We start from the raw sequence: 22,782 nt of genomic DNA on the forward strand, positions 1-22,782 counted from the left end.
AGAAATCTTACTGGACTCTTCAGTTGCACTTCGTAATTTAAACACAATAATGATATACTGAACTGGCTTTAACTAGACAAATGGATCAAGCATTTTGTCACAAATATCATAGGTCACACCACACAGGAGAGCACCTGGTCTTTGGTTGAATGTAGGTCCTGTAAAAGGCATAAACCCTCTTCACTCAGGCCCACCCCCCTCCATACCCCACCACTCCACCCCCCTCCATACCCCACCACTCCACTCCCCTCCATACCCCACCACTCCCCTCCATACCCCACCACTCCACCCCCCTCCATACCCCACCCCCTCAGAGAACCGTAGGGGGAAGTCATTGTACTGGCACATATTGTGTCAAACTCAGGGCTCTTACTACGTAATTAAGAATCTGGAATCTGGATTCTATTCTCTCTGACACCAAAGCTCACAGTTTCAAATACAGTATGTATGCATTGGCAGTAAAAGGCAGAGGTTGAGCTGAAAGGCACATGGTCCAATTCACAAATGCATCGATGTGTTGGGGAAAAAAAAAAACATACGTATAGCTCTGTCTAAATATCAAAATGAAAGATGGCGGACGCCACAGCATGTAGAGTGAAGTGTCGGGGATGCGGCCTGTCGTAACCGAGCGGTCGAGAGGTAAACAAACGCTTCTCTTGGATTTGACTTTATTGTCCCACCTACTGTTGGTATAAAGAAGGCAGTGGCACGTGCGCTGGCCCCCTAGGTCCCCACGGGGAGCCTGGCTCCAGGGTCTAGCTGCTGCTGACGTTGCTGCTGGAGTCCATGGTGGCCAGCAGGTGGGAGATCTTGGCCCTCTGGGATGGAGTGATGCTCTGGCTCATGTGGATGATGCAGTCCATGGCTACCTCAGGGTTAGACTCCACCAGACTGGGACAGGTAAGAATGACCAACAGTGTTACTGGCTGTGTAACGAGTTTAACAGTTATACTAGAACTGTGTGCAAAATAAGGAGAGTGAGACTGACCGATTTGTACGCTGTGTGTGTGTGTGTGTGCGTGTGTGTGCGTGTGTGTGTGTGCGTCCACACCTGCGGATGTGTTTCAGGGCGTAGTCCCTCTTCAGGTACTTGATGTTTTCTCGGATGGCTGATCGCGTGCCGTCCTCGTTAGCTAGATGCTTCTCCAGCCACTCCACCACCACCTGGTTATTGTCCCATAGGTAGGCCTGGATACACACAAACACACACACAAACACTCGATCTCTTAAATGCTTCCCATCAAGAATAATTTGAGCAGAGAAAACACCATCCTAGCCCTCCTATTGGCTGGTCGTCGGGGTAGTGCTGTCCGCCCACCTTGACGGCGCCCTCCGTCTCCACGAACCAGCGGCGCAGCATGGATTGGATGTGGCCGTTGCTCAGGTCACAGTTGGCCTGAAGGATCTCGCTCGTCACCACCTCCTCCAGCAGGAGGCGCCGCAGGCGCCAGTAGAAGAAGCTGCGCACGTTCTTCCACTCCAGGATGTCCTGCAGGAGGGAGAGAGAGAGAGAGAGATGGATGGAGGGAGTGAGGGAAAGAGAGAGAGGGGGAGGGAGGGAGAGAGAGAGAGAGAGGGGGAGGGAGGGAGGGAAAGAGAGAGAGGGAGAGAGAGAGACGTAGGGAGGGAGAGGTAGAGATGTAGGGAGGGAAAGGTAGAGAGGGAGGGAGAGGTAGAGAGGGAGAGAGAGAAGGAGGGAAAGAGAGACAGACCTCAGTTCCCCTCCTCCATTCCCTGTGACGTACCAAGAAAGCACCACCACTGTCAGCTCAGTCACTTGGACCCCCTGACTCGCTTCAAATATCAACGAGCCAGAAGCAAGAGCAGGAACCCAATCACGAGCCCCCGGAGGACTCACAGTGATGACCCCCTTCTCCTGCATCCTGCCGGGGGTGTCGTGAAGGTCCACGAACTGCACCGCCACCTGGTGGTAGATGGGCAGCAGGAAGTCCTCCCTGGCCCTCAGCTGGGCCTCCACATCCCTCCTCTGCTTCTCCGACAGCTCGGGGGTCCCTGCCGGCCCACCAGGAGGGGGAGGGGTCACTCGGTTATCTTACGGGGGGGGGGTCATCAAGAGGGGTTACCATGCTAGCTGTGAAACTAGTGCTACTACTACACTGTGGTGATGACGACACTTTGGAAGCTGAACTATAAACTGTGATGATGATGATGATGAGGGATGATAGGGAGTCAGGTGGCTGAGCTGTTAGGGAATCGGGCTAATCAGAAGGTTGCCGGTTTGATTTTCGGCCGTGCCAAATGACGTTGTGTCCTTGGGCAAGGCACTTCACCCTACTTGCCTCGGGGGAATGTCCCTGTACTTACTGTAAGTCGCTCTGGATAAGAGCGTCTGCTAAATGACTAAAATGATGATAATGACTAGTTTGGTTTCCCCAGCAGAGACTGAGGAGGGCATCAGAGTAAACCCGTACCGAGCTGTTCGGCCAGGCTGCCGTAGACAGAGTCGATCCTGCGCATGGTCTTCAGCAGGTCCTTCCTCCTGAACTTGATCTCCACAGTCCCTTCCGGCTCCAGCACGCCGCCCCTGCACACAGACAGCCCGACAGGGGAGAGGAGCGCAGGTTCAAATCCACCCCCCTATACCGTACGTCGCTTTGGATGAAAGCGTCTGAGAGCTAAATGAACACAGTTCGTTCATAGGTCATGTCAGTGGACAGGATGTGGGATTCAGTGGACAGGAAGTGGGGTCTGACCTGCTCTCTCGGTCAGCGTAGAGCTCCATGTAGAGGGGGTTGATGGTGGGGTCGATGACCACCCAGGAGCCGCCCCTCAGCTCGGCGTAGGGAGGGATGTAGACCAGCACGGGCTGTCGGAACTCCCGCAGGCCGTCCACAATGTAGGCCCCAAACTTCAGCACCTGGTCGTACATGTCTGGGAGGCAAGGACCAGATTAAAAAAAAAAAATGAAAATGACAATAATAACAAAACAAAAAGAACTAAAGAGATAATATCAACCTCAAACTAAGACAGCTTTATTATTTATTTAATTAAATCATTTTATTTGTATTTCTTCTTCTCCTACCCTTCATGCCTCCGGAGAATCCCCTCCAGTTGGCAAATACCATCAGTGGGAGTCTCTCCCGGTTGAAGTCCCGGATGACCTGGGCTGTTTTGAAGGCCGAGTCAGGGAACCACACCTGGCCAGCCTGCTGGATGAGCTGGGGAGAGCGAGGTCACCAGGAGAAGGGTTTACACCACGGTCACCCTGTACCACCGCCTCATTAAACCTTCCTTAGACATGAGGGCAGACGGGAGAGGACACTCACTTTTGCTTCCGAGTCCAAGTTGGCTGGATCTGCCGGGATGGCGACCTCGACGGTGCGCGTTTCCACGGCGATGACACCGAGGGGAATCCCCCCTAACCTGTAGTTAGTCATACATGAGTTGCGGGCTCTAAGCTACAGGAACTATTCCAATAGTGATACTGAGGTTATATTAAGCTCCATCTAAACTGTCATTTCTACTTGGGGTACACCTGTGACAGCTTGAACAGACATGTGATACTCTCTCTCTCTTTCTCTCTTCTCCAAGTTCTGAAGGAGACCAGTTGATCTCACCTGGCTCTGCCCACCACCACAGTCTGGGCCCAGGACCCCATGATCTCCATGAACGAGCCATGGTCAAAGAACCCGCTCTGCCAGGCCCCCTTCACCGCTAAACACACACAAACACACCGGTTCACACACACACACACTCGGGTCTATATAGAAGAAACAGCAAAGGTATCATCAACGCATGCAGGGTATCTCACTAGGATGTGCTCTCCCTGCCAGCATCCAGCGAGGGTCGTACGGAGCCTTGGTGGGGGTGAACTCGATCTCTCTCTCCACCGGGTCCTTAGGTGGCATCATCGGCACCGGAGAGCTATTGTTCTGTGGAGAAGACGAGCACAGCTGTCCTTCAGAGGCTTTCTCAGGGTTTAGTCTGAGACTTTTAGATACATTTACATTTAGTCATTTAGTCATTTAGCAGACGCTCTTATCCAGAGCAACTTACAGTAAGTACAGGGACATTCCCCCGAGGCAAGTAGGGTGAAGTGCCTTGCCCAAGGACACAACGTCATTTGACACGGCCAGGAATCGAACTGGCAACCTTCTGATTACTAGCCCGCTTCCCTAACCGCTCAGCCACCTGACTCCCCCCCAGATACGTTAGCAGACAGGTAATCCGCTGCTTAGTTGTTGTTGTGTTGTTGTTGTTTACCTTCGGTAGGTAGGACAGCCACTGCAGGATGGTGAAAACGCCCTCAAAGTCGTCCGGCACGGTGGTGTGTGTGACGCCGTTGTTGTGCATGATCTGAACTCCACCCAGCTGGTTGTTAGAGGTGTACACCTCCCGACCCAGGACCTGCACAGACACACAGAGCAGCCCCGTCAACACACACATCCACCCCCCAGTCCTCCACCCCTCTCACGGCTGTGTCAGCAGAGCCGTGGAGACGGTTTGGGGCCGTTCCAGACAGCTGCAGATCGGAGGCCAGCAGACCTTGTTGAGGGCTCCAGCTCCGGTCAGGATGATGTGGGAGTTCTCCACCTGGATGACCCTCTGGCCCAGCCGCACCAGGTAGGCGCCGATACCGATGGCCCGGCAGGTCACCTAGGAGGACCAGGACGGATCAGAACAGGGATTGGATAGAGGGGGTACAGGGCTAAGATCAGGGGGTACAGAAAGGGGTACAGGGGTTGGGTAGGGCCCCTGTCCTCCAGGAACAGCGGGAGGTGCGTAGGCTCTCTGTCTCACCATGCTGATGGTGACGATCTCCTGGTAGGCCTGGGACGTCTCCCCGGCGATGGTGCCCGACCCCCGCAGGTTCTCCACCCCCAGACCCTCGTCCTTCCCGATGATGTCGGTGATGATGTACCTGCAGCCCACACAAGAGGGTCGGACGAGACAGGACACCGAGGGTGAGTGTGGGTCACATGACCCAGTGTGTGTGGATGTTACTTCATCACGCAGGCCCCTAGGGGAGGCGGAGGGCGGCTTACCTGGACTCTCCCCCCTCCTCAACGTGGTGGCAGTGCACGGCGTTGGTGGAGCTGATGCGTGTGTAGTCCTGGGGCTTGAGGTAAAGGTACTTGAAGCCCTGAGGAGGGGGAAGCAGATTACACCATTTCAGGTTAACCCTCGTTAAACCCTCGTTAACCCTCGTTAAACCTCGTTATACCCTCGTTAACCCCTCGTTACTGCTGCTCATGTGCTGCGATGCCGCCGAGCTGACCTTGTAAGGATCCTCCGGGTCGATCCAGGCCACCTGGAACATGTGGCGGATCTCCTCGGCAAGGCCGATGCGAGCCCCGCTATTGGCCGAGATGTAGATGCGAGGTATGCCCTCGGCCCGCGCCAGCTCGGACGCCTTCAGGAACAGCTGGTCCTCCTCCGGCCCGAACGAGCCGATCATGTAGGTGATGTCGTTGCAGATGACGATGATGTCCCGGCTGTCTGGATACTCTGGGGTCTTCATCCTCATCCTGAAGGCCACCATTCCCACCTGAGGAAGAGGAGGACGCCAGAGGCTTAGGAACCGCATGGAGAACTACAGCTGGGGCTTTCAGTAACATAAGTGTGTACTAATGACTACTACTAATGAATTCAATCAGAAGATGGGGGATTTGAACCTGAGACCTCTTGATCTGCAGTGGAACACTCCACCCCAGAGCTGTACCCATCCCCCTAGCTTCAGTCATTCCCTCCTGCTATACTAATCCCCCTTGGTATCGCTGACAAGGTTTTACTGTACTGAACGGACCTCGTTATCTCCAGGCTGGCGGTTCATCTGCACCAGCTGGCCCTGGGGGTCCAGAACCAGCTCAGAGCACATCAACACGTCCTTGGGACAGCTGTCGCCTGGGCCCCACAGCTTGAACAGAGCCTGCAGCACACAGCACAGGTTAGGAACACAGCTGTCCTTAAACTAACACCAACACACAGAGAGAGAGAGAGAGAGAGAGAGAGAGAGAGAGAGAGAGAGAGAGAGAGAGAGAGAGAGAGAGACAGACAGACAGACAGAGAGAGACAGACAGAGAGAGAGACAGAGAGAGAGACAGAGAGAGACAGAGAGAGGGATAGAGAGAGATAGACAGAGAGAGGGATAGAGAGAGATAGACAGAGAGAGAGAGACAGAGAGAGAGACAGAGAGACAGAGAGAGAGAGACAGAGAGAGAGAGAGAGCGAGAGATAGGTCACCTGTTTAAACATCTCGGGGAAGTCGTAGACGTAGGTGGTGCCGAGGGTCTGGGCCTGGAAACGTTTGGACTGGAGGAGGTCCTTGGTCACATAGGGAGTGTTGATGAGCATGCCATGCAGAGGGCCCTGCTTGTCTCCATAGGAGTGGAACATGATCTAAACACAGAGGACACCGGCTCAGGTCAGGGTCATCCCAGTCACTCCCCTTTCCCCCCCTCACACCGTGGAAGGTTCCGGAGCCCTTACCTGCCCGGCGAGGTCGGTGACCTCGTTGTAGAGGCTGATGTCCAGGTAGTAGCCCGACTCGTTGGTGAGGAAGAGGCGGACGGGGATGGCGCTGCCGGTGGGCGTCAGACGGATGTTGATCTTCAGCTCAGCCTGGAGCACCCGCAGCTTCCACAGGCGGCTGCCGTAGCGCATCACCATGGAGCGCACAGACTCCTCGATCTGACCGGAGAGAGAGAGAGAGAGAGAGAGAGAGAGAGACAGAGAGAGAGAGAGAGGAGAGCAGGGCGTGAGGAGGCGGAGAGGAGTCGCCGCCGCACATGCTTCCTCGTGCCCTTCCCTAACGGTTGCCGGGGGGTTGGGGTTGAGGGGGGCACGCTCTGACCTTGGAGGGGTCCATGATGACGGTGGGGACGAAGTTGAGGAAGATGTGGTTGCAGTCAGTGCGGGCGGTGGTGTTGCTGAAGGCCACCTCCAGCTCGTCCATGGCCTCCAGCAACAGACGCTCGCCCTCGTTCTGCAGGTACTCGAACGAGGCCTCCTGGAGGAGCGGGGAGACAACCAATCAGAGAGCTCTCCACTCCTATCCCGCTGTGATGTCACTGTCATCATTTCAAATGTATTTGAATTAACTTTATCGATCCAGGAGGAAACCACAATAGACGGACACAGACTGCTTCTCTCTCCAGTGTCCCTCGATCTCCATAGCAACCCGCCTCCCCCCCCCCCCCCCCCCCCCGGTTACCTTGGTGATGAGGTCTGAGTGGCGGATGATGGCTCGGATGAAGAAGCGATAGTCGGTGACCTCGGCGCCGGCCTGAACGCGGGCGCCCCCCAGGTACAGGTGCATCTTGTGGTTGGAACAGGGCACGGCATGCAGGTGAAAGTTCCTCATGCGGTTCAGCTCCAGCTGGAAGGCCAGGGCCGGCTCCAGGTTCCGGTAGATGCGGTCCTCCTGGAACTGAGACACACCAAGAGGGACGATGGACTGCAGGTCGTTTTTAAACACAACGAGTCACAGAAACGGGTCATGTCCTTACCCCATCCCTGGCTCTGAACGTGAAATACTTGGGGAATTCCCTCTGTTAACAAAAGAAACATAATTAGGGAAATTGTATCTGTTTATTAGTCAAACTGTAATTTTTTTGATTATTCTTATGTATAAATACTTTGAGCAAAAGGAAACTTTTCATGCCTCACCTTCTGTGCAATCAGAAACGTAATCCTTCTGATTCCATAATCAAAGAGTAAGGCTTTCTGAAATAAGAAACACGATCATATTCATTCCTGTGTACAGCAGGGTTTATGACATGGTATTACCTCGAATGACTAACACTGTTAAAAGAACCGACCAGAATATCGCCACAGAGCGCCAGAGAGCCAGGAAGGAGACTAACCTTTGACTGAGTGAAGTCAGCGAGGGCGGTGACCAAGGCATCATCATCCTCTGTGTCAGCAGACTTGATGGAGATGTTAATGATGTGGATGGGGTTCTCCCTCATGTTCTGCAGGGAACACAAGACTGGAAGTGTGACCCGTCTGTTGTGATGGAGCTCAGATGCACCACTGTTCACCTGACGACGATCTGCCCCCCCCACCCCCCCAGCCTCACCCTGCAGTTCTCCTCCTCGTAGAGGGTGGAGCACGCCTCGGAAAACATTGGGCTGTCCGTCAGCGGCTCAGCGAAGCTGGTGAGGACCTCGTCGAAGTTCCTGAGAAGTGACCAAGGACACAGACCTCAGAAGGCAGCTTCTCCTGGGTTAACCCTGAAGGTGGTGGCCTCCTACTACAGCACGGATACCTAGCAGAGGCTGGGGAAGTCACCTTTGGAAGTCCTCGAAGCACTGGAAGGCCACCATGGCGCCCATGCGCTGGCAGGGAGGGGAGAGCGCCCCCTCCAGGAACAGCTCGCTGCCCTGACGCTTCATCTCAAACTGGTCGGCGCTGCTCAATGGCATCGCCACTCTGGGGGAGGGAACACATACACACATGCACACAGGTGACTCGTGGGGACAGGCGGGCCGGGGGGACAAGCAGTCAGCTAAGGGGACTGGGGGGGGGCTGTGGGTTTAACTTTAGGTGAACAGCCATCAAACAATGTGGGAGTCAGACAGAGAGACTACACCGTGGTGATGACCATACTGGTCCAGGTCGGCTCACAAAGATAGACACCGCACAGACATTATTACCGTGGTTACGAATCTATATCCACTTTTCCTCCCGTTACAGGAAGTGACCTCACTACTGTTGCTGTTTCTTGATTGAAAGACACTGGGCAGATAATATCTATAGAGCCGGCCTCTGAGGACAGGAAGCAGATTCTATGGAATCATCTTTAGCAAACATCTACACACAAAACAATGCTTATAAAGACGTACCCAGGGTGTGGTTTTAAGAGGCACCTGCCCCTCAAAAGCAAACATACACAAAAGTTGAGAAAGGCACCAAAAACAAAGAAATATAAATTACTATAATTATAAATAATAATAAAAATGGCAGGAATTAAGACCAGGACTGGTTATAAGAGTCCTTCAGAGGAGATGTATGGTTGGGTATAAACACAGGAGGAAAAGCAGCACGGTGCATTCAAGCATGCATTGCTACAGTTTGTGACAGACACGCACGGAGCCAGGCCGCTGGTTCGGCGGAGGAGCTTTACTCTACCTGTTCAGAGTAGGGCTGCTCCCTCTGAAATCACATGATTGACAGAGGGTGAGTGTTAGCATTAGGATTAACAACCTCAACCTTGCATCACTATTAGGCTGAAGCTGTGTGTGTGAAGTGCTTTAGTTTGGCGTCGGGGGGATCAACGGTCAAATCATTCGGAGGTAGACGTTAGCCCAGCGCAACTCTGGCCGTTATTGGGGTCGGCTGTGACACGACATCAAACTGTGTGATTCTCTGTGATCCATTGTGTAATGTATGTTTACTACAGTATAAAAACGTGAGGGATAAGTTATCTCTAAAAGATGTACTCATTAATTTCTAAGACCTTTGTATCTGTTGTTGGTTAATTAGCCCTGTTGTCCTCTAAAGGTTCGTAGGGGCTCTGAAATGTAAACATTGGCCTTTCCTTGTCTGTAGAAACTGAGCTTTGCCATTTGAAGAGGAACTGGATCCGGACTAGCGATGACCTGTGTTAAATGGTGCTGAAAACAACAGCAATGGAGGTTGGGGTTAGGGGGGGGGGGGGGGTCACGGCAGGGACAGGAGGAATCCCACTGCACCGTAACCAGGGTTACAGTCCTTATTAGTGATCTCCATGAACAACAGTCAAATCTCCTCAGAGAGGAATGCAGTATTTTACGTGTGTTTTTTGGTGGAGGGTGTCACTCTGGTGATTTGGCCACTTGGAAAACATGGGGGGGGGGGGGGGACAGGAGCAAGTCAATTAGATTGGACAGACTAACCGTATGGGCAGAATCTGATACACAGTCACATATCGATTTATATGTCATGGTTGAGGAGCGTGATGAAAGCGTCTAACGTGTGGTTGGACAGCGTACGAGGTGAGTGTGTGTGGATGTACGTGTGTCTGGCTGCTGCGCTGCGGAGGTGCGCGTCCCAGCTCAGCGCTGCGGAGGTACGCGTCCCAGCTCAGCGCTGCGGCTGGGGCGCCGCGGGCGGCCGCCTACCTGTTAGGATGCGACGAGGGCAGCATGAACTGGAAGTCCACAGCACACGTGCCGTCGTGCAGCTGGTGGTGCTGGAGGCTGTTGAGCTCGTACGCGATGTAACCCCTCCGCACGTAGACCTGGAGGGGAGAGAAGAGGCGGCGGGTTAGCAGAGGGGAGAGACCTGGAGCCTGGGGCAAGCTGGGGTCGTTCACTGGGCTCACCTCCAGGGCGGCCATGCACACCACTCGATTGGAGTGGTAGAAGAAGTTGGGCAACACGTCGAAGATGGAGGTCTCGGACAGGATGAGTTTCTGGAGATTCAAAGAAGTTTTAACCATCGGTTTTACAGACAGTGGAGAGGTGATTTTGTGCCATATATCCAAGCCTGTATCAAGAAGTGTCACCTTGAGGTTTTCAGGGCAGAACTGGTGTCCATACATGTCGATGGCCGACAGGAAGATGGACTCCACCTGGTTGTGCCTCAGCTCATAGGATGGTAGGTGGGAGGCGATCAGGACCTGGAAAATCAATCAATATACGTTTACAATAATGTCTCGTCACTGGCTGAACATGTTACAGACTAAACTACGAGGAAGGGAACTCGTGCTAGCTAGGGGAACTCTGCTTTTGCTAGGTTCAACTGTTTGTGTCTCAGGTCTCACCTGTCTCAGGTGATCTCACCTGTCGCTCCGTCTCAGCTCTCACCTGTCTCTCTGTCTCCTGTGATCTCACCTGTCTCTCTGTCTCAGGTGTTCTAACCCGTCTCTCTGTCTCACCTGTCTAGCACGCAGCGCCACCTTGGAGTTCTCCATCCTGCTGAGCTGAGTCAGCTCGTTCAAGATGACCATCAGCTCGTCTGCCAGGGTGGGGTCTCTTCCACACAGCTGGTCCTGCACACACACACACACACACACACACACAGCATCGTGAGACACTGGTCCGCTCTGTGTGTCTGTGTGTGTGTGTGTGTCTCCCTGGAGCCTTACGATGAGCATGGTGACCAGGATGTTCTTCTTGGCAACCTGAGCGTGGGAGAAGATGAACTCCAGCACGGGTGTCATGTCGGGCTTGTACTGTTCCCTCAGGTTGATCACACACTTGTCATAGTGAGCTGTCCAGAGATGAGAGAACGCGAGGCAGGGTCACAAACTACATCATATATATTTACATTTGACAATTTAACCATTTGGCCAAACTCCCACAACCATTAGTCTAGTAGTACTGTTTACCGTCATTCAAACGTCACACAAAAATCACCTTGCTGGAACTGCATCTCCACCTGCAGGTACCTCTTCAGCAGGTCCAGAACCACAGACTTCATGTATCCCCGGATTCCACTGCGGTACCTGTGGAAACAAGCCAACCAGTGAGCCTTCACCCTGGACCAATGAGCAGGCTGGCAGGGCGGGACTTAGACCAGGCTCCTGTGCAGTGCTCGGACCTCTGCACCAGCTGGACGATGCTCTGGGTGTTCATGAAGAACACCTCCCGGTCGGCTTTCCTCTGGAGCGTGGCCGCGTGGCTGTCCAGAACGTTAGCGATCTGAAGCACACAGAGAGAGAGAGACAGAGAGAGAGACAGAAAGATTCAGCAGGGGTAACATGTTATTCCCATATCTCCATGACGAATCAGAAGTGCCCCTCTAACCCACGGCAGCGCGGCGAGGCTCGCGGTGCGGCCCAGGGACTCACCCTCTGGCTGGGGAACTGGCAGAGCACGGAGGTGATGTTGCTGGCGTACTGGGCCATGACCTTGCGGATGGCCTTCTCCACGGCGGGGGGGAGCCGCCCGGCCACGCTGGTCATGATCTCCTGCAGCTCCAGCAGGGGCAGGGAGGGGTCCCGCAGGGTCCTCATCAGCGTCCACACCCACGTCTTCACCTGCACACGGGACAGCTCAGTTCAATGGGCTTTGTTGGCATGAAAGAATACATATTGCCAAGGTAACGGTGGAATTACAGAAATATTCATCAATATAAATCACAGCCTTATATATATATATATATATATACTTAAATTTCATACACTCACATACAGAGAAACACACACGGTAGTTAAACTTATACATACGTGTAACTACACCACACAGATGTACACATTTGTATTTATATTATTATTATTCAGTCGGTATATCATTAATGACACCATTAATGACCAACAGCACAGACACGCCCCAGCCTGCCCTGAAAAGAGTCTTGCGGAGGATTTGATCAAAACCGATGAACGGGGGGGATTTGAACCTGGGACCTCCAGGACACTTTCTGTTAATCCTATGTTGTGGTCACCATATTGAGTGTTGTTTTGAAGGTCAGGGCCTTCACTCTGTACTGTAATGTGTTCACTTATCAGACACATTCTTCCTAAGCGATGGGGGGGGGGATTTGAACCTGATCCATTCCCCACCTTGTTGCTGAAGTAGGGCTCCATGAGACAGTATCCGTCCATGACCTTGATCAGGTTCTCCAGGATGCTGTGGAACACCTGGTGGAGCTTTTCCCCCACGATGGGCAGAGGCTGCTGGGCCGGCAGGGAGTCTACGTTCAGCTTCACCTGCACCAGGACACCACCACAGAGAGACAGAAAGAGAGAGAGAGAGAGAGAGATAGAGACAGAGACATAGAGAGAGAGACATATAGAGAGATAGACAGAGACATATAGAGAGAAAGAGAGACAGACAGAGTCAGACCTGATGTTATAGGGATCTCCAAGCTGTTAGACACCAGCAGGTAGTGTGTGAGAGGGAGGGCTTGCCGGGTGGATGCTGCTGGGGTCGTCCAGCTCCATCCTGGCCACCACACAGCCTGGGTCCAGCACCGCCCCGGGTCTCTTGATGCAGTGAATGCAACCGGACTGCTCCACGGTCAGGGTCATGACCATCTTCATCACCTGGCGTGAGAGCACAGTGAGAATCAGAAGAGCTGCCACTCGCCCTGCTAAAAACGACGTCCTGGTTGAGAGACGGGGACGACAGCAGGCCAGGTGACTAACCTCGATCTCTGCGTAGGGGTGTCCAGCGCAGATATGGCCTCCGTCCTCCACGATGTACTGCAGAAGCTTTCCAGCAGAGGGCGATTTCAGCACGGTGGGGTCCTTCTCCTTCTCAAACATGCACGTCTTGTTGCCGACCGTGACGCGGTAGCTATGGCGACCGGGTGGAAAAAAAGGCAGACAAGGGCACAATCCGGTGACCTCGCGGGCCCAGAACATCTCACTCGGCCTGTCTAAAAAAAACAACATCCGGAACGTTCCATTCCGGGGGGGGGGGGGGGGGGGGGGGGGACCTCTCACCTGTCCACCTCCTCCTTCATGTAGGTGGTGTAGCTGCTGCCGTTGTAGGACAGCAGGAGGCCTCCGTCGCTCAGACGGTGGACGTCGATCTCGATGTCCGAGTTGTTCATCAGGACGACGTATGTGGTCGGGGACTGGCGGGCCACCTGGGGGATCGACAGTCATGAGGCCGAAGGTCCGATGGGTAAACGAGAGCTTCGGACAACGGGGACAGAGAACGGAGGAGGCGGAGAGGTCAAAGGTCACCGTACCTTCAGGGAGTATTTGACCCCCTCGTTTATGAGGTCCAAGTCGACGGTGTTGAGCAGGCTGGCGGCAGGAAGCACCTGACCCCTGCAGGTGAACACATCACACAGCGCGTTCACAAACGACTAACCAAACCAGTAAGAGTGGATGCTGACGACGTAGGCCAGAGGTCAGGTGGTGTCCTGAGGTCAGGTGGTGTCCTGACCTTTCAAGAGAGTGCAGGAAGTCCGACATGCTCTTCCTGAAGCTGGAGTCGGCCACGTGCAGAGAGCCACACACGATGCCCAACATGGTGTCCGGCCGCTCCGCCTTCACAGAGAACACAAGATGAAACCACGGGCCAAAACACAATGCTCTGTCTCCCCATACAGCTATCAGCATAAAGACTTTCTGAAAGATCTCCCCTTTAAAAGGGTAGCCTACAGTACCTGCACTTTGTCAGCTATGAGGTGATCTAGCCAGCCGGTGTCAATGTCGTTGTTCCTGAAGCTCTCTGTTTCCAGCAGCTTGATGAGGTACTCCACAGTGGTCCTGAAGTCTCCTCTGATAGACAGCTCCTTCATGGCCACCACCATGTTCCTACGCACACAGACACACACACACGGAAAAATACCAACATATAACCCCATAGCTGACTCAGATAAAACAGTATGTGTCCGTGTGTGAGGACCAGAGAGATCTTACGAGATGGCCTCCTCTCTGTTCTCCCCCCAGGAGAAGCAGTGTCCGAACTGGGAGTCGGCGAACTCGTGCAGCCCTCCTGTGGCGCCCACGCTGAAGTAGCCCCACACGTTCTTGCTGCTGCGGAAGTTCAGCTCCTGCACCGTCCCTGAACTGGGTTTGAAGCCCTGGGGAGAGAGACACGGGCTCGGAGGTCAGAGGTCGGAACCCGCAAAGTGGAGGATTTCCCGTGAATGTCTGGGTTAGGGTTCCAGCCCACCTCGTCTGGGTTCTCGCTGGTTATACGGGCTGCAATGACGTGGCCCCGGGGGCTCGGAGGGAACTCAGGGGCCTCGAAGTTGATGGTGGTGTCCCCCCACGGGGCCTCTCCATACAGCAAGCGGATGTCCTTGATCCTGTGGAGGGGGATGCCCATAGCAATCTACCAGGGATGAAACACAGTCAGTGGAAGAAGACGTGGAGCCATCTCACGTCTTAAAGAGTTAAACCTTCCAGAGCAGCCCATCTCAACCCTGGCCCTAGGCCCTGGTCCAAACAAAGGGATTCGGGATTTGAACCCTTCAGTGTGAATCCTACTCGGGCCTGGTGGTGGGCGTGGCTGTGGGCGTGGCCTACCTGGAGCTGGGCGGCGGGCAGGTTGACGTCTCCGATCATCTCGGTGCATGGGTGTTCCACTTGCAGTCGGGGGTTGAGCTCCAGAAAGTTGAAGCTGCCGTCGTCAGAGAAGAGATACTCAACCGTGCCCGCGCTCACGTAGCCCACCATCTTGGCCATCCGCACCGCGTGCTAGCACAGAGAGGGCGGACATGGTTACTCACCAGGACAAATACAAGCCCTTCTCAGGGTGAGTCAGGTAGCGATCCCAGTAAACCTGCATGACTAGAACCTCCCTCCTCCTTCCTTTACCCGCTCCATCTGTTCGAAGGTGGCGGAGGAAGCTATGGTGGCTGGAGCTTCCTCGATGATCTTCTGGTGCCTCCTCTGGATGGAGCAGTCGCGGCCGAACATGGAGATGGCGTTGCCGTACTGGTCGGCCAGGATCTGGACTTCCAGGTGGCGGGCGTGCTGCGCCAGCTGCATGATGAAGATGGGCGAGCCGGGCATCTCTGCCTGGACCTGGGGAGGAGAGAGGGGCGGTCAGGGTGAGGCATGCGTCTCCTGGGGCCCCTGGGTCTCCTGGGGCCCCTGGGTCTCCTGGGTCTCCTGGGTCTCCTGGGGCCCCTGGGTCTCCTGGGGCCCCTGGGTCTCCTGGGTCTCCTAGGGCCCCTGGGTCTCCAGGGTCTCCTGGGTCCCCTGGGTCTCCTGGGTCTCCTGGGGCCCCTGGCACCCCGTACTGAGGTGCAGGTACGTAGAAAGACCCCTTGTGAGGTGGACTCACCTGTCTGAAGAAGCTGGCAAAGTTGTCGGCACAGTCCACTTTGCGAATGCCCTTTCCACCTCCTCCTTCTGAGGCTTTTATTACCACAGGGTAGCCAATTTTCTCTGCCCCCTACGACAAAAAGAACACAATTAGTATGAGTTACAGGACAGACCAGTATTTTTATGAAACTGGGGGAAAAAAGAGGGGAAAAAAGAGAGATGTTGACGTTGTTGAAATGCCTACCTCCAGCCCTTCGTCAACGTCACGCACGCAACCGTGCACGTAGACCTCTGGCGGAACGCTGATGACATGACCGAAACTCTGGTCCTCCTCGCACCAGTCCACCTTCAGACCTGCAGCCAGACACACACACCCAGATCAGAGAACAGCCAGGGCACCAGCACTGACACCAAGACAACCAAGACAATGATACACACGTGAATCGGTTCATACTTTTCAAATTGGTAAAATATATATATTTTTCACTTTTTTTTTACTTGCTTTCTTTTCAAGAACACTGATAAACTAAATCTGCATGTATATGTAACACGCACCTTTTCGAATTCTAACACAACAAGAATCACCTAGGTAACGCCCGACACACAAAGACACAGTCTATGATTTGTCCCTGTGTTTCCAGGGGGGGGGGGGGGGTCACCTGAGCCAGTCCAGGGGAGAGTTGGGATGTCAGCAGTCTGGGCCACTATGGAGGACGCCACCTTGTCTCCCAGAGCCCACATGGCCTTACTGGACGGCCCTGGAACACACAGAGCAGTGAGGCCCGTGCACGTCAGAGAGGCCCGTGCACGTCAGAGGCAGGGCAACACACACACACGCAACTCCCAATGTAGAACAAGCAGGTACAAGCAGTCTGGAAGAGGATGAGGTCATACCTAGAAATGATATTCCTGACTTGTTCAAAAGTTCAGGAAGTTTGGGATTCTCAGAGGCGTGTCCCCAGCCGGCCCAGACAGCCTAGAAAATACATATACGTAAAAAAAAAAAAATATATATATATATATAAATAGGTTTAAAGGATGATTTCACAAGGTCAAGCACAACCAACTGCAGTCAGATGGTACACAGTCTTGTCTTGTCGTGTTGCTGGGAGTGACTGAACCACCTGTACTGGGATCCTCTTAGCGATGTCCACGATCAGCTCCACGTTAGCATAGTTGTTGTTATTGGCTCCGCCAGGTACAGGTACGTAGTGGTCCGCCATTTTGATGTATTCTACAACAACAAAAACGTCAGGTGTTATTAAGGTCGGTTCAGTGGAAGTGATCTGTACATATTAAACAGGCTTTTAAAGATTACCCAGCTGACTTATTCAACGTTTAAAGTGTTTCCTTATTGTCGTGGTTCTAGCTTATCAGTGCAATGAGGAAAAAGGGAAGTGTTGACCTGCATTAGCTTTCAAGTCTTCTGGTGTAACCATGACAACAAAACGGATGGTCCTCTCATTCCGGAACATTTCGTAGGCCCAACGGCGAATAGAACGCATGCATTTGACCGCAGCTATGCCATTATTAGCTATCAGCACCTAGATAAGAAGAAAATTATCAAAGTAAAAACAGTCAGCTAAAATCACAGTAAAAAAAAAACTGATGTCCAAAATAGCTTTTCTGTGTCATTTTTATCAGCCTAATCAGCAGTAATTTGATCAGTTAGGTCCATCATCTAACAGTCCATTTGGGCAGTGGAATAACACATGTTATAATTGGGCCTATGTTCGAAAACATTGTCAGGAAATTCCTGAAAATGTGCATCCCTGAGAGAGACAGGTGTCCACCCTGTCTCTCTCAACCAGAGAGACAGGGTGGACACGCCAAAAATGGCTCTTGCAGACAGAAAGGGACGTCTTACCTTATCTATGACTCGGTTTCCACCAAAACGGGTGACAAACTCGGCTGGCGAGGCCACCGTGAAGTCTCTGTGCACGTCCATTTTCCTGTGTTCACGTCCTTTCTTCACCAAGTGAGGGCCAGACATACTCGGCCTGCAGAGGGGAAAACTGTTATTATCAAGCTGTACCTCAGCGACAGTCTTATCAAATGTTAGGTTTTATTTAGTCTATAATGTCTGCCTCATCTTCAAACTGCCATGTATCTGAGCTGTTTTGGAGAAAAGAGCAAGCCTATGTAACCTAGCAGGGGATTCCCCCACACCAGAAGGCAGATAACTAATCCAAAAGTCACTAACCTTCACTGATTTCCAGTCCTGCTGTTTCCTCTTTTAATGAACCTAAACTGCAGCCAAAGTGCAGGCTCCATAGATGTTAAAGCTTCGATCCAGTTGTTCACCCCCAAAAAATTTTTTTACAACACTCATCTTCAACATAAGTCAGACAAATTCAACCCCTCTCTCGTGTGAGAAAAACCAAACTAAAGTAAACGGTGACAGCTCTTTATAGAGGTGTTGATGTTATCTATGACTCGTACTGTACTCTGTATAAATGTTCAGCAGACCACAGCCAATCAAAGGTTAATTTGTTATCAGGGGAAATAAACATTCATGCAGGCCGTTAACCCATTCAAGGGCAGACAATGTGCTACAAGTTTAATTACATCAAACTAAGAAACACCCAACTCATGGAAAGAACTAGTGCTATTACTAACAAACGGTCCTGTGCTGAAGTCATTTCATAACTAATAGTCTAGCCCTATTTAAGCCTATTTGTAGCCCTATTTGCTGCAGTATCGGTATATATGCATATATATATATATATATAGACCTACATTTGTCTATTCCATGGTGAAATTCATGAAGTTGGGTCTGTTTCCTAATCCTGTATATGTTACAGACAACAGTGAATAGATAACTTAAATGTAAGTGATATCAGAACAGTCAGACCGGGATAGGATTACAAGGAAACATGTCACTTCCATGTTAAAAAGGCTTGCATGAGCATTTCCTCATTACAGTGCGTGCTTGCAGATAACAGATCCAATATTCCACCACCCTTTTTCAGTCAAGAAGAACGAGTCATTCCGACTAGCCTAACTGATGCACCCCTGAGCAAAACAAAGAGGTGCTCTTGAAGTGAAATTAAAATCTTCCGATGTCAAATAAAGTTAGGATATCAGCTTGGACACTGTAGTTTTGGAGGAGGAGGAGTTGCTAGTGTAGGAAAAAAACACTTGGCTCTCTGGTTAGAGAAAGAATGAGGATATGGGAAGTTATTTGTCTTCCCCATGCACATGTGCCCAGCCTCTGTACAGAAACAGTTACATAACAACAACCTTGTTCCTAGTCCTCCCCTCACAATGTGTTGGCAATCTTAACACATCAACCGAAAATAACTTTCCAATATAAACATGCTAACCACCAGTCTGCTTCCATATCCGTTAAAAACACACACAAAAAACAAGAAGACTGCTGTGTCTTAAACATTCTAGTAAAACATACAGAAGGAGAGGGTGTCTATTGATTGGTGTCAACGGTCTTATCAGGGACTAACCTTTTCAGACACTGAAACCAGTTCAGGCTTTGCTTGGCCTCTCCCTCCATAGCAGATAATGAGACAAATTTGAGATGTGTGGGATCGCTCTGTTGAAACTCAAGACCAAAACAATGCGACCTCCGCCAGTCCCTTTCTCTGAGAAGCCCCTCCCCTCCACCCTCCCACTCACACACCAAAACATCTCTCCCAGACCCATATGAAGGCCAGGGCAGTACAGGCTGTAATATGACTCCTTGATAAACTTCGGTTTAACAAGGAAACAAACACTCACAAACTGCGATAGTGTTTTTTAAATTTCTTTTTTTAAGCTACATGGAAGATTTCAAAGACTCGTCGCAATCTATGCAACAAGAAAATCTAAACAAAACTAACAAATCCTCAGTAATCCTCAGCATTGAATTAAATCTGTGCATTTTCCTTGCAGAAAGCAGTCTGCACGCATGCTGGGCATAGCCTGCAAGCCACTCTGCCAGTACTGCCTGCGACAGCTGTCTACTTCACAAGGTTAGAGACGCACAACAACAACAGCTAGGAGTCAGAGTTCTCTTACCTCTCTCCCTCACAAAGGCTTCCTCCGAGGCCATTCCTACAAGTTGAACAGACAAGCTAATGCTCAGCCAGGTCCTTCATCCATCCCCACCAATGAACACCGGCCCGATTAAATCAAACAATTTGGGTGACCTGATCAGCTGACCATCTGCCTGAGCTATCCTTAGTGCTACGAATCAATACTGAGCTAGACAGAGCAGAGGGGCAAGCTTCAATCCCTCTTTGCCTGCGAGCCGCAACTGTACTCCAAACTGTCAGGAGCAGGTTACAGGGGAGGTTGTCTGTTCACATGTACGATATATTGTGGCACCCTGGCCTCGGTCCACTGTTTTCAAAGTCAAACTCGTAGAGACACTTGTTCCAATTATAGTGCAGACATGAGTGGCATGCGACCAATAACGCAGGTCAGCACGCACTGGTCAGGTGATCACATGCAGGTTGTGGAGAGAGAGCACGTGGAAGCAGGAAGATAATGTTGAGTCGGGCCTATGCCCTGATTGTTGAGCAACAGCACTCTCTACTGACAGAGTAATGTCACCCCACCCTCACTCGTCAATTATATATTTTGTTTGAACAGTGATTAGCTCAGATTTGGAGCGGTGTAATGTTCTAATGACGAGATCTGAGGTTGCTATGAAGTTCAGAGCAGATTTCACAAAATACTCATAATACAAAAGAGTATTATGAGTATGAGTATATTAAAAGTAAAATCATAATACATACTCATGTCTTGGATATGCTTTATCATCTTGATTATTATGCTCAAAAGCACACAAAACAACAGGTCCTGTACTCACCTCATGCCAGGGGAGGGTGTGGCTGATGGAGTTTTCTGTGGGGGGACAAACTGTGGGGGGGGCATTGGGTCAGAAAGGCCAGTGGGAGGTTTCGGCCTAACGACTGGAGACTCATCATCTGAAGAATTGTCCTCCGAAGCTCCGAGGATGAACTTGAGGCGAGCTGTACCTGCGGCGCCTGAGCTGAACTTGGGCCTGCTCGCTCTGCTGCCAGCCTGGGTCTTGGCTGACGTCAGCGGCTGAGACGTGTGCTTCCGATCGGGCTGCATTTTGGACGAGGTGGCTCCAGGCTGGGGCGCCGCTTGTGTAGACGTGGAGCCTGCCGTGGCACTGTGGGTCAGGACAGCTTTCTCCTCACCGTCGGTTGAGGAAGCTGCCGGAACCGTGGCCGTGGAATGTTCTGCGTCAGCAGGTGAGCGTGTGGCATCACTCTGCATGTCCTGTTCTGCAGGGGCTCTACAGCCAGGATGAGACTCCTCCTCCTTCAGTGGCATCAGCTTGGCGTTAGCAACCCGCCACAGCAACCATGGAATCAGAAGGCTTAATATCGCAAAGACAAATTGCAGCATTCAACGACATCCTCTTGTGTCAGCTGTCCCAAACCAAAGGAGAGAAAAAAATGCTTTAAGTGGATTAAAATCTAAATACTGTAAACCTATTATTTAGCTTAACATAGCAAAGAAAGTATATCCTGTGAGAAATGTGAGCATTTCTGTGAAAAACAACAACTGAACTCTGATTAGAAGACTGTAGACTAGGTAGGGTTCCTCTGACCTTTCAAAGTTGAGAAATCTTGTCCCTCTAGATAAGGTCAAGGCTTAAGGTAATTAGATCTAGGATCTATGGTAACTGTCACAAACAGTCATCAGCAGCCAAGACTATTTAATAGTCCTAATAACTCTTAGCATTTCCATGATTAGTCTAGCCCAGATACTGTCATGTGGCAAGCAGTGCCAATAATATTACAAATAAGGTAAAGCAGGTTAGAATTCCTTCACTACAGACCAGTAAACAGTCTGTCTGGCAACTGACGAGAGAGACAAGTGTGCTTCAAAGGAGCCCAGCTGTTTTTGTCCCATATAGAGTAAAGGTCAGCAGTATCGGCACCAAGAGGGGAGGGGGAGAGGACAAGCAACACAGGAAAACAAACAACATATCTGTTAGGATGAAACAAACTGTGCGGAAAACACCATATATTATTTGTTAAAAACAAGATAACCTTCCATATTGGTATGCGTCTAATTCGTATACGGTCAAATGGAGCTAGTCCGGTGACCTTCTTGAGGGTGAATAAACTCGAGACGTGTATATTTTCTAACACGTCTGATGCTCATGCCAATATGGTAGCATTGTCGAAAACTATAGTCTTCGTTATTGCAGTTCTTATCAATATACAGTACAAGTATACACGATACAAAATACAGTATTGCATATAAACCAACATACATTCGCGGCAGATTGAATTTGTAAGAACTGACCTAGCTTCTCGAAATGGTTGGAAGTCCACTAACAAATGTTTCCTTTAGACGCCTACCGTAGATTTAGTGTCATGTTTATTCATTTATGATTACAAACAATAAACAAATGGGTTCTCTAGAGTTCGAGTGTGGGGCAATGTTAGCCGTTCAGCTAGTTTTCAAGCGTGACCTGCGGGATAACAACAGCCTTGCAAACTTTGCATACTGAAAGCAACATGTTAGCTAGCTGGTGGCATAGGTTGGCAACCAATATTTTCAAGGTTCAAAAATTGTTGTTTAACATCACGCATGTCTAGTCTCGCTTTCGTGCACAAGCCAGCTTGTACTAAAAGTAAGTGTTTATTTGCGAATTACAGCAGCTACTAGTAGTAGATAGCTCAAGCAAACCTTAGCAGTCTTTGGCACTGGTCTCCTTCCAGTAAGTAACAGTGCAGTACCTCGACTAGTAGATCTGAGAGCAGCCCGCAGTGGAGTCAGGGTAAGGCACATGTGTAAGTCGCAACAGACGCAACCAACTTGAGCTAGTTCCTAAATTGCTTAGCAAACAAAGATTTCATAGATAATTCTGAAGTTGCGAGATGTACACATCACAAGAAAGTGAAGGTTATGTGATTTCCGGTTTCGCCTTAGTTGCCATAGTTATGATTCTGAATCATTCAGAACTACCCCAAACAATAATTCGACTCCTTTATTTGGCAGTTACCGTGGGGTCACACATTCTGACAGCTGTCAGATATGGTGACCTCTGTGGTACTGGCTCTGTGATGACTAAGAAAACATGAGTCCAGATTAGTATGAAGGGATGACATAACTACCCCAAACAATAGTTTGAAGTGTCGATTCCTTTATTCAGCAGTTCCAGTCGGTCACATATT

The 22,782-nt window shown here is 51.1% G+C and overlaps 1 protein-coding gene across 6 annotated transcripts; it reads right to left on the reverse strand.

Annotated features, from left to right (window-relative positions):
• Positions 1–295: 295 nt before the first annotated feature.
• acacb (acetyl-CoA carboxylase beta) lies at positions 296–22,385 on the reverse strand. 6 transcript variants are annotated; one of them, XM_067231382.1, is made up of 54 exons: positions 22,295–22,373; positions 20,430–21,021; positions 17,487–17,619; positions 17,025–17,163; positions 16,744–16,853; positions 16,514–16,595; positions 16,279–16,377; positions 15,864–15,973; positions 15,639–15,749; positions 15,167–15,376; positions 14,876–15,046; positions 14,520–14,681; positions 14,264–14,427; positions 14,008–14,158; positions 13,785–13,888; positions 13,585–13,666; positions 13,334–13,479; positions 13,034–13,184; positions 12,797–12,931; positions 12,449–12,595; positions 11,738–11,926; positions 11,488–11,588; positions 11,304–11,392; positions 11,033–11,157; positions 10,823–10,936; positions 10,451–10,564; positions 10,268–10,357; positions 10,065–10,183; positions 9,094–9,117; positions 8,254–8,394; positions 8,042–8,141; positions 7,827–7,934; positions 7,630–7,686; positions 7,470–7,511; positions 7,175–7,390; positions 6,815–6,970; positions 6,451–6,651; positions 6,205–6,360; positions 5,768–5,890; positions 5,240–5,509; positions 5,007–5,104; positions 4,762–4,882; positions 4,507–4,617; positions 4,225–4,368; positions 3,773–3,893; positions 3,579–3,675; positions 3,288–3,384; positions 3,044–3,179; positions 2,715–2,892; positions 2,433–2,545; positions 1,859–2,013; positions 1,319–1,489; positions 1,052–1,188; positions 296–891 (listed from the first exon to the last, which is right to left on the reverse strand). In XM_067231382.1, the coding sequence occupies exons 2-54, from the start codon at positions 20,996–20,998 to the stop codon at positions 756–758; spliced, it is 7,326 nt and encodes a 2,441-aa protein (XP_067087483.1). In that variant the 5' UTR covers positions 20,999–21,021; positions 22,295–22,373; the 3' UTR covers positions 296–755. The 6 variants fall into 6 exon arrangements, with proteins under 6 accessions (XP_067087483.1, XP_067087481.1, XP_067087482.1 ...); XM_067231380.1 differs by having other exon boundaries at positions 1,859–2,052; XM_067231381.1 differs by lacking the exon at positions 22,295–22,373 and adding an exon at positions 21,204–21,258 and having other exon boundaries at positions 1,859–2,052.
• Positions 22,386–22,782: the final 397 nt, after the last annotated feature.

This window comes from Osmerus mordax, chromosome 28 (genome assembly GCF_038355195.1).
Source record: "Osmerus mordax isolate fOsmMor3 chromosome 28, fOsmMor3.pri, whole genome shotgun sequence".
NCBI classification, from domain to species: domain Eukaryota; kingdom Metazoa; phylum Chordata; class Actinopteri; order Osmeriformes; family Osmeridae; genus Osmerus; species Osmerus mordax.